The 11,547-nt window shown below is 38.4% G+C and overlaps 2 protein-coding genes across 5 annotated transcripts in view; both read right to left on the bottom strand.

Annotated features, from left to right (window-relative positions):
- LOC111460099 (mitogen-activated protein kinase homolog MMK2-like) overlaps window positions 1-6,848 on the bottom strand; it is an 18,890-nt gene extending 12,042 nt beyond the window's left edge. Inside the window, exons 1-7 of one of the 2 annotated variants that reach the window (XM_023103201.1) lie at window positions 6,765-6,844; window positions 6,383-6,588; window positions 4,828-4,957; window positions 4,476-4,613; window positions 3,075-3,407; window positions 1,967-2,150; window positions 1,447-1,827 (exon numbers count right to left, since the gene is read on the bottom strand). In XM_023103201.1, coding sequence (XP_022958969.1) covers window positions 1,655-1,827; window positions 1,967-2,150; window positions 3,075-3,407; window positions 4,476-4,613; window positions 4,828-4,957; window positions 6,383-6,537 — 1,113 coding nt within the window. In that variant the 5' untranslated portion in view covers window positions 6,538-6,588; window positions 6,765-6,844 and the 3' untranslated portion in view covers window positions 1,447-1,654. Of the gene's footprint in view, window positions 1-1,446; window positions 1,828-1,919; window positions 2,151-3,074; window positions 3,408-4,475; window positions 4,614-4,827; window positions 4,958-6,382; window positions 6,590-6,764 lie in introns of those variants that run through there. The other variant, XM_023103202.1, reaches the window with a different exon arrangement.
- Window positions 6,849-9,680: 2,832 nt separating this feature from the next.
- The window catches only part of LOC111460240 (protein BPS1, chloroplastic-like), a 3,332-nt gene continuing 1,465 nt past the window's right edge, over window positions 9,681-11,547 (bottom strand). For all 3 annotated transcript variants that reach the window (XM_023103402.1, XM_023103401.1, XM_023103400.1), the window contains one exon: window positions 9,681-10,959. In XM_023103402.1, coding sequence (XP_022959170.1) covers window positions 9,912-10,913 — 1,002 coding nt within the window. In that variant the 5' untranslated portion in view covers window positions 10,914-10,959 and the 3' untranslated portion in view covers window positions 9,681-9,911. The remainder of the gene's footprint in view (window positions 10,960-11,547) is intronic.

Genomic DNA, 11,547 nt, shown 5'->3' with positions numbered 1-11,547 from the left:
TATATATATATATATATATATATATATATATATATATATATATATATATATATATATATATATATATATGTTTTTCTTTTTTAATAAAAAATAAATGTTGGATATACAATAAAACATATTAGAAAAAAAAAATCCTCTTGTTTTGACCATTGACTATTTGGAAAAAGAAACAGCCATCCTTTTAGAAAGTCAACAGTCAACAGTATCTATCTCATAGTCAACAAACCTAATAAAAAAGAATTAAAAAATTTAATTTTGGAAAACAAGTAAGTATTTTTATTATTTTTTTAATTAAAGAAAATACAACTTAATGCCAAAAGAAAAAAAATGCTACGTCACGGTTCCTTCATAATTATTTTAAACATACCGTATTAAACTATCATACATTATAATTTAATCCAAAAATTCATTACATAATAATAATAATAATAATATGGTCAAATTACACTATTGATATACATGCTTTAACCATAGTACTCTACCCATCCACTTTGGATAGAAACAAAACTTATTTGCACTGGATTTTCTTTCGATCGAATACTTCAGTTCTTAAATCGGTTATTAGTTTCAGTTTGCTATTCTCTTTATTTCTCATCACTCTCGAGCTTGATTTATCATCCATTCGTTGTTGCAAATGCAAAGCTTTAGAATCACCCGTCAATTAAAATTCCTATCCCCTCTTCTCTTTGACATCGATATCATCTGCCAACAGGTCAACAAATTAGGACTAGTTCATTGTATTCAAGAGTGTCGTTCTATCTATCGCTACCTTTTTCTTGTTCTTGCTCGTATTTGAGTCGAGCACAAACTTCTCTACTTAACCCTAGATTTCCATGTTGTATCAACAATCTTCTTTTTCTTTTGAATCTCCAAGTGCTCTTTTTTGAAAGGGTGATGAGCTGCTCATGAAAAATTAGATGAACAATGCCTAATCTCATAGGAGTTAGGTGGAAAGTATTGTTGTGTTGAGTTTATTGGGTCAGGCTATGTATTTGGTCCCTATTTCGTAGTGTTTTGTTCTCGGTTTTTGTATCGGTATGATTTTAAACTCTCGAACGATAATAACGGGTAGAGTTTCATTAAAATATTCCTGTCACTTCGAATAGGTTCATTGTTCCGACTCAGAATATGATTAATCTAGCATCGGCTACATGAGTCTTTATCGGCCGTATATTCCCGTCACTTTGAATAGGTTTATTGTTCCGACTCAGAATATAATTAATCTAGCATCGGCTACATGAATCTTTATCAGCCATTTCTGACACATTATTCTTATTTATTTTCATAGCAAATCGGTGAGACGAAGATTTTGAGTACTCTGCTCTATCAACTGAGCGATACCGGCCATTTTCTACGCATTAGACGTATTTTCACTTGTTTACTTGTTGGGCATTCCTGAGTGGTTCTTGGTCAGCAAAAATGTATCACAAAGCCTATGAATCAAGCTTAAAGAAACAAACTTAACACTCGAAAGGAACTTTATGTTACAAATTTCTAAATATCATCAAGATAGAACAAGTTTTAACTAGGAATCGTCTATTCTTGTGCTAGATCTAACTTTCTTAATATCCATCACGAACACTTTTAACCACGAGAAGGATTCAAATTTGGAAGAGATAAAATCTAATTCGAAAAGATAACACACACATGATCCTTAGTTAGCGGGATCCGGGTTGAACTTCATGGATTCTCTCCATACAAGTTCCTTAATGTGTTCTTCGGTATACGATGGCTGCTCGAAATCAAAACTGAAGGGCCTTGGACATACTGGCTCCACATTGGTATCATGAAGAGGTGCTAAGTAAGGATGGCACAGCGCCTCATCAACTGCAAAGCGTTCGAGGTTCGAGGTGATCATCCAAACGAAGAAAATAATGTATAATCTTAAAATCCCAATCTCATCTTGTTAAAGGCATGACTTAGAGCTAGTTGGTTTAGTTTTACTAGTCATCGATTCGAATTATACCTGTAATGCGCTTCGTAGGATCGAAGACGAGCATCTTCTCCAGCAAGTCGATTGCAGCAGGAGACATGGTGGGAAATCGAGTGGAAAAATGTTGCCTGGGGAAGTGAGGAAGAAGTCTAAAATATTTTTGTGGATTGTCGCTTCGTAAGAATCCGAGGCTCGAGTCATCGGGGGATCCAATGAGCTTCATAAACCAAAAGAAAAACAGTGTAAAGTTAGATTAGAGGCATGGTGAAGGTTGTGCCACAAAATAGAAATACACCCACTGGAAAAGAAAACAGATCTTTAGTTTACTTTCATTCGGTACTCAGACTTGGGGAAAGAGCGAAAAATAGGGAGCTAAATGTGGGATCCAACATCGGTTGGGGAGGAGAACTAAGGGTGTAGAAACTTCTCCCTAGCAAATACATTTTTAAAACCTTGAGGGGAAGCCTAGAAGGAAAAGCCCAAAGAGGACAATATCTACTAGCAATGAGCTTGGACTCTTACAAATGGTATCAGATCTAGACACCGGGCGATGTGCCTGAGAGGAGGCTAAGCCCTGAAGGGGGGTAGACACAAGACGGTGTGCCAACAAGGACGTTGGACCCCGAAGGGGGGTGGATTGGAGGGTATCACATTGATTGGAGAAGTGAACAAGTGCTAGCGAGGACGCTGGGCCTCAACGGGGGGTGAATTGTGAGATCCCATATCGGTTGGAGAGGAGAACAAAACATTCTTTATAAGGGTGTGGAAACCTCTCTCTACATCGGTTGGGGAGGATAACGAAACATTCTTTATAAGAGTGTGGAAACCTCTCTCTACATCGGTTGGGGAGGACAATGAGACATTCTTTATAAGGGTGTGGAAACCTCTCCCTAAATCGGTTGGAAAGGAGAACGAAGCATTGTTTATAAGGGTGTGGAAACTTCTCCCTACATTGGTTGGGGAGGAGAACAAAGCATTCTTTATAAGGGTGTAGAAACCTCTCCCTAGTAGACACGTTTTAGAAACCTTGAGAGGAAGCCCAAAAGGGAAAGCCTAAAAAGAACCATATTTGCTAGCGGTGGGCTTGGACTGTTAGACTAAGGCCGATTCTGATTCTGATTCTGATAACAGGCAAGCGTACCTCAGTAATAAGTTTTAGCTGATGAACATAGTCTCTTCCAGGAAACAGTGGTTGTCTGTGCATAATTTCACCAAATATACAGCCAACAGACCAGATATCAATTGCTCCACTGTATTCTGAACAATTAAGAAGCAACTCAGGTGCACGATACCACCGAGTAACAACATACTCAGTCATAAAATCAGTTTCAGAAGTTGTCCTTGCAAGCCCAAAGTCTCCAATTTTCAGGTCACAATTTGCATTCACGAACAGATTGCTCGGTTTCAAATCACGGTGTAGAACGTTAGCAGAATGTACGTATTTTAGCCCTCGTAACAACTGGTACACAAAGTACTGCACACCAAAAACTTGTACTAATAAGATTAAAAAATACACAGCTTGGGAAAAAGAAGATAAAATCTAATAATCATTAATTCTTTATGAAGGTGTTTCATCTTTAGTCAAGAAGTATCATATCCCACCTATGGGAAAGGGTGTAAATTTTTTCATGATTCCTCTTACAGAAAAACTAAAGGAAAAACTGATGATGATGTTAAGAACGAGTTAAAGTCAGAAACTGTAACCGCCCAAGCCCAAGCCCAAGCCCAAACCCAAGCTTAAGCCCATCACTAGCGGATATTGTCCTTTTTAGACTATTCCTTTCGGGTTTCCCCTCAAGGTTTTTAAAATGCGTATACTAGGGAGAGGTTTCCACACCCTTATAAAGAATACTTCGTTTTCCTCCCCAACTGATGTGGAATCTCACAATCCACCTCCCCCCCCTTTAGGGCTTCACCTTCTCGCTGGCACATTGCTCGGCGTCTGGCTCTGATACCATTTGTAACAGCCCAAGCCCACCGCTAACAGATATTGTCCTCTTTGGACTTTTCCTTTCGGGCTTCCCCTCAAAGTTCTTAAAACGCGTATGCGGCTAGGGAGAGGTTTCCACACCCTTATAAAAAATGCTTCGTTCTCCTCCCCAACCGATGTGAAATCTCACAATCCACCCCCTTTCGGGGCCCAGCGTCCTCTCTGGCACTCATTCCCTTCTCTAATCAATGTGGGGCCCCTCAATCCACCTCCTTCAGGGCCCAGCGTCTTTGCTGGCACACCGCCTCGTGTCCACCCTCCTTCGGGGCTCAACCTTCTCGCTGGCACATCGTCCAGTGTCTGGCTCTGATACCATTTGTAACAGCCCAAGCCCACCGCTAGCATATATTGTCCTCTTTGGATTTTCCCTTTCAGGCTTCCCTTCAAGGTATTTAAAACGCGTCTACTAGGGAAAAGTTTCCACACCCTTATAAATAATGCTTCGTTCTTCTCCCCAAACGATGTGGGATCCCACAAAAACCATTCAAATTGGAGGCTAACTTATTCAAATGTTCATTGTTATGTAATTGCAAGAAGATGAGAAGTGCTAACCCGACAATGTTCATCAGTCAACGATTCATTGGACCGTATTATCTGATTCAGATCGGTATCCATCAATTCATAAACAAGGTATACATCATTGAAAGTCTCCTTCTGAGGAGGTCTTATAATATCTTCAAGACCAATAATCTGCAGTTTGGGGGGCAAAGAAAGTTAGCCCACATGGTCACATAATAGCAGCAAAGTGTAGTCAATATTCAATGCTCATACTTAATATGGCGATGGATACTCCAATAAGGCAAAAACTAATAGATATTAGTAATAAAAGAAAAGAAAAGGAAATCATAAACAAGTTACATATTGTAAATAAAAGATCTGAAGTAATATAGACACTGAAATTTACATTATCATGTTCCATGTGTAGAAGAAGCTTGATTTCTCGCAAGGTTCTTTTAGCGTCAATTCTATTGTCAAATGCATTGCCAACCTTCTTAATTGCAACCTCTTCATTTGTTTCTGAATTCAAAGCAGCACTGAATAGACAAACAAGTAATGTCTTGCTTTAATTGTTCATATACAAATATGTAACTGGTAATAAACCAAGCTTTCATTGAGAATAATGAGAAATACATCTGAACAAGTCAACGTGATACAGAAGAGCAGGAACGTTACAAGAAAGGCTTAATGTCTATAATGATTGCCTAAACATGTTTAAAATTTTTTACATTGATCATAGCAAGACAAGAATCGTAACAGCCCAAACCCACTGCTAGTAGATATTGTCTGCTTTGGCCGGTTATGTATTGTCGTCAGCCTTGCGGTTTTAAAACACGCCTACTAGGGAGAGGTTTCAACACCCTTGTAAGAAATATTTCGTTCCCCTCTCAAACTGATATGGGATCTCACAATTCACCCTCCTTGGGAGCCAGTGTCCTCACTTGCACACCGCCCAGTGTCTGCTTTGATACCATTTGTAACAGCCTATTACGTATCGCCGTCAGCCTCACGGTTTTAAAACACGTCTGCTGGGGAGATGTTTCCACACCCTTATAAGGAATGTTTGTTCCCCTCTCCAACCAAATGAGATCTCACAATCCACCCCCTTGGGAGGCCTAGTGTCCTTGCTTGCATACCGCTTGGTGTCTGACTCTAATACCATTTGTAACAGCTCATTACGTACCGCCGTCAGTCTCACGGTTTTAAAACACGTCTACTAGGGAGATGTTTCTACACCCTTATAAGGAATGCTTGTTCCCCTCTCCAACCAAATGAGTCCTCACTTGCATACCACTTGGTGTTTGGCTCTAATACCATTTGTAACAGCCCATTACGTATCACCATCAGCCCATGGTTTTAAAACACGTCTGCTAGGGAGAGGTTTCCACACCCTTATAAGGAATACTTCATTCCCCTCTCCAACCGATATGGGATCTCACAATCTAACCCCCCTTGGGAGTCCAGCGTCCTCGCTGGCACACTGCCCGATATCTGGCTCTGATACCATTTGTAACAGTTCAAGCCCACCGCTAACAAATATTGTCCATTTTAGCCCGTTACGTATCATTATCAGCCTCACGGTCTTAAAACGCGTCTACTAGGAAGAGGTTTCCACACCCTTATAAGGCATGCTTCGTTCCCCTCTCCAACCAATATGGAAATCTCACAATACCCTAGTAAATTGCAGAGGCCAGAGAAGACAAGATACTCAAATAATATAGGTAAAAGGAAGAAGCAGTCCATATTGATCTGTAAAAGACCCTGAAGATGTCCATCCTAACTTATTGTTTTGATCACACTTTCAGCTCCCTTTTCTAAAAACTATTGTTCCTCTCCTCTTCCACAAATTACACAGTACAGCAAAAATCTCTTGTAAAGAAAACAACAAAGTTTTACACATTGAAGAAAAACTAAGAACAAGCAAAATCAAAAGGAAGAAACAGAGAAGAGAAGCTTCATACCAGACAATTCCATAAGCTCCTCTTCCAACAGGCCTTATGGGAGGAATATACTTCCTAGGAACTTCAAATAGATTGCCATAGATATTGTACTGAATGTATCGGCCCCCATGGGTAGGCACTCCCCTGATGTGGTGATTAAAAGGACCGGGCTCCATTGACACTCCCGAGGCCCCAGTGAAGTGAACAGATCAAAATTCACGAAAAAACCTAAATCGAAAAGTAGAAACAAAGATTAATCGACTTAGATTAAGGCAAAAACTGAATTGGAAGTTGGAGAGACGGCCAAATTTGAAGAGGAGTGTGTTGAAATTTGCAGAAAAAATGTAAGCGAGCATTTCTCCCAAGATTATTTGACCTATAAGAGAGTTAGAACGGAATACGAACCTTCATCCAGACGACTTCGAGGAGACTCGCAGGCCTGCGTCTGTATCCGCTCTCTGATTCGCACCTCCATGAACGTATTCGATCAACTTCCTATTTATTTATTTATTTATTTATTTTTACTACTCAACTTATTAATTTAAAAATAGTTTTGGTATTGAATAAATTTGTGAAAATCTCGAAATTTATAAAGTTAAATTAATCGATTTATTAGATATAAATAAGCTTTTAATTTTGTATATATAAATTTATGAATTTTTAATGTTGGATGAAGAAAGTCGCGCACATCGACTAATTTAAGGAATGATCATGGATTTATAATCTAACAATACTCTCTCCATTGGCATGAAGTCTTCTGGGAAGGCTAAAGTAGAGCTATGAGGCGCTTATACTCAAAGTGGACATTATCATATCATTGTGAAGAGTCGTGTTCGTTTAAGAATATAATTTATGAACATTATTCGAGTGGAAAAAGACCGAATTGTGGAAACTAAGGATGTTTCGTTGGACTAATTCTAGATTTGACCTCGTTTTTTAAAATAGTTTTTATTTTTATTTTTTATTGTATCCTCTTCTCGTTTTCTTCTTCTCGACTCTCTTGCATCTTCTTGCTTTACGACTTTCTTGTTCCCTCTCTTCTTTCTTCTTCCTCGATCAATGACGATTTTCACATTTGGGCCGCGAGTTTTAAATGTAGCGAATGATTGAAGTATTGGGAACCGATTTGATTTTATATTCGAATATGAAAACAAGAAGTCATATTTTAGTTTTTAGTTCAATAACATTTGGAGAAGTGAAATTGATCCGAACATTTGTTGACCTATTTGACCTATTAAGTGAAAATATATGTCTTAACCAATTAAAGTATACTTAGCTTCGTAATTCAAGAAGGTGTTGATAGAGTCAAGGCAGGGAAGAATACTTATAATATGTCTCCGTCTTTGGAAAAAGTTGGAGAAAATTTTCTTCGAACTCCGATCCCGACCCGCCTTTCTGAAGGAATAATGGGTCTTTTTATTTTTTATTTTTTATTTAATCTTCCTTTGAAATTACATGTTTAGGGACGACTACATCAACGGTCATACACAAAATTCTAATATGGAATCTCCACATTAGTTCAATGGAGATAATTGTCATACAAGTGATGGCTATGTCTATGGACATAATTTTGTTGTTGATCTCAACCGCGTGAATGGCTATGTACATTCGTCTCAATCACATGTTTTGGTCAATTTTTAACAAGTCTTCAAATACGATATATATGGCTTTATATTAGAGCAATAGTGATTATAGAACGGATGATCACATGACTTGGTCGATATATCACTAAGTTGCTCTTATATGACTTGTCATAACTCGATGAAACTATCGTTTAAAATTACGAAAAAGCCCTTAGAAGAAAGAAAGTAAAACTCGTTGCCGGCAAGTTCTATACCCATTTTTATTAGATATAATTCAGTCTCAACTCGATCAAAATATGTCATATTTGTATTTTAGATGTGAGCCTTACCCATTGTTCCAATTTGCAGAAAGGCTTAAATCTTGATATGACTTTGCCCACATAAATCAATATTTGCACCCAGTCGCTAGATCTTTTTGAGTAACTGGACAAACCCTTTTTAGATTCCAACCATTTTCCAAACCCACTTTCTCCACTTGTGAGTAAAATTGTGGTACTTTCTGATGTACTCATTATTGACGTGGAATATAAGCAAACTACAATTAGCTCTATCTATTACTTGAGGTATGTTCCTAAACCACGAGTCATTCTAGGTATATCTATCAAACCCTTTTTGAGACTTCACTTGTTTCCGGGTGCACATCTCACACAATTAAGCAATATACATGCAATCTTTTGGTGTACAATTTTTATACGAGTATAGACATACCAAACATGACCCTTTCTATGGCGAAAGATATGTCCTTGCGCCACAAGTTTACTAGGGAACATTGTTCTTATGGATTCAACCATTTACATAATTTTTCTTCTATGGAACTAAGTGTTCGTCTTCTTATGCACATCTTATGCAATGAACTTTTGTGCATGATGTTAGTCTAACCCGAGATGGTCTCTAGATTTTGAACTATTAATTATTGAGAATAGTTAGCTTTTTGGTAAGTTTCTGACATTGAGAAACTCATGACTAACCCATAGGGTATGCCAAGTAGTCGCTTTGGTGCTTTTCTTCTTTGATTTGGAAGGATCTTTGGGCTTATTAGAGGAACCATCGGTATAGAGTTTGGATGGGTCGAACTTTGTATCATTTGGCATTCGGTCGACATGAAGTTCTATCCATAATTGTTTAAGTGTTAAAAGATATTCCATGAAATCTTCTTTACCATCGTAGGACTTGATGGTTAACATTTTGACTCAATTAGAGCTTCGAGATCCAGTCCTACGACTTGTCGCGCCTTTTGAATGTTGTCATGAACATTTCTCGATCTTCAACAAGTCAATTTTCTATAAGTCGATTTTCTATGGAGGACTCTTTGTCTTGACCTCAACCTTCAACTTTCACTTTTCCTTAACTAGGCTCGTAAGGTTGACATTTGGTCGTGGCCTCGATCTCAGCTAGTAAGGCCTCATCTAGATGAAGTTCTCATTCAAGCAGTATACCATTATGCTATGATCCATTCCTAGCATATCTTTATGCAACCAAACAAATATGTTTGCATTTAGTCACGAGGAACTCGTCTCTCTTATGATGTGAGCACAATAGATTCTAGTCTCTATAGGTTGACCTCTTCGATTAGCCTTGGCTAACTCTCTTTGGTCGGAAGACTGATCGACATTAACCCAAACGGACGGGTTTGCCTCAACCAAAGAAGGGTCAACCTCAGCCAAAGATGGGATGATCTTGACCAAAAGAATCAACTATTTCGTCTTAGTTTCTAGTAACAAGGAGAACATACTCCATATGCTCAAACATAGAAACCCCATATTACACATTTCCATTTCAAAGTTCCATCTTACAAACTCAAAAGCAAAAGACGGCAATATTAAACTACTCTATACTATGGTTAGTTAATATTCTTCTGTTAAGAGAAAAAACAAGAGATACCATCCTATTATCCCTGTACACAGGTTCGAGTTTAGCTCCACCGCAATTGGTCTGATTTCGTGTTCCTCGGATCCTCTCCATATGATCTAACCCTTCCTTAGGTTTGAAAGCAATGCATCACGCCCTGCCAAAACAATCTGGAAAAAGTTGTCGACTTCCTTCGACAGCAAATGTACACCTTCTGATAGTTTCTCTGCCTTTCCTCCCAACTCGGATATGACGTTCTTCAGCGGTTGAACTTCTTGGACTTCAGGATTCTCTGGGATCATTTGATGAAGATTGCCCACACATTGATCAATAGCTTCAAGCTCCTTCAGAGGGGTAAACTTTCCATGGGAGTATATACTTCTAATTTCACTATTTACATCACTTTGCAAGGAGGAGAAAGTTTGTCCCCACGAATATGTAGCGGCAATTTTCAGATCGAAGAGTTTTGGGGAACCTAAGAAGGTTGAGGCAAAGACACTGCACACAAAAACTGTCTGTACCTTGACCCCGTACAATGCGTGCATTAGAACCTTACCCTTGGCTGAGTTCTTAACTTTTGGAAGATCAAGAGATTCTACAAGGCTGTCTAAGATTACACAACAATTCTTAATTCTAGAGTTTGTCGTGCTAATGTTCAGTCTCCATTCATCTAAGGAAGCACGGGCTTGGGTGAGACGCTTTGAGTCTGCAGAATCCAAATTATGGGTGATGCATCGGAGCATGAGGTTGCTTTGGTTCAAGTGTGAAAGCTCTGAGCTAACAACGTTGCAGACGTCGAGTAATTTCACACTGATGTCCAAATAGACATCAATCCATTTCTCGTTCCAATCAGTCACAGGGAGCTCTAACTCCTTGATAAGGTTTTTAACATCACTGTGAGTTTCACAAAGCAATTTCATAGCTAATGTCATCCAAGAAAGGCTAAGAACATCATCCTTACTAGATGGATGGAGCTTTCTTAATCTTTCAGCAAGGTTTCTCTCAAAATCATTCAATATTGCCCTGAGTTTTGAAGAAAAATTCGAACCTTTGGGAGATATCGTGCGGAAAGGATTCCCGAAGGGGAAAAACTGTCTGGGTGGTTCCTGTGGGCGGCTCATTTCCGTGAACTAAGGTATTTATGAGATCTTGATGCTACTGAAATAGCTGCAGAGAATATCAGACCACATGGTAAGGTACGATTCAATGAACGAATGAGGTAGAATGCTTCAGCAGTAATTTAAAATCAGGAAATAAAACCATATTGATCAACAAAAAGTATCAAGTTTGAATTACATGTGAGTTCATGTTTAAGAATATTGCATTTGCAAAATTTCTCTACAATCAACAGCACTAAAATCTCCTTAGCCAATATGCTCAATAGTATACATGGAACATCGCAAAATGACGTTGTTCTCTGCGCATAAAAGTCCTATTCTTCGTGCAAGGTCCTAGAACTCGATGTTAGACTTTCTAGTAACAGAATTTGCAGAGCATCAAACAACCAAAGACAGGAAACATAATTGAATAAACCCCATCACATCCTATTTTCCCAATAATAACAGAAAATTGGATATCGGGGTGGAGGAGACAGCCAGTAATTCTCATTATACAGCCTAAGTTTCAAGTACAAGGCAGGAAAGAAACAGAGAATCCTCTTATCTATAAAACTTTACAAAACATATCTCTTAAACATAGATCTACAGATCCTACATCAAAACTAATACAGAATCCAAAAAAAAAAAAAAAAAAAAA

This window comes from Cucurbita moschata, unplaced genomic scaffold (genome assembly GCF_002738365.1).
Source record: "Cucurbita moschata cultivar Rifu unplaced genomic scaffold, Cmos_1.0 Cmo_Scf00023, whole genome shotgun sequence".
Classification (NCBI taxonomy): domain Eukaryota; kingdom Viridiplantae; phylum Streptophyta; class Magnoliopsida; order Cucurbitales; family Cucurbitaceae; genus Cucurbita; species Cucurbita moschata.
Note: the sequence above shows the minus strand (reverse complement) of the source record. Positions and strands in the feature narration are given on the sequence as shown.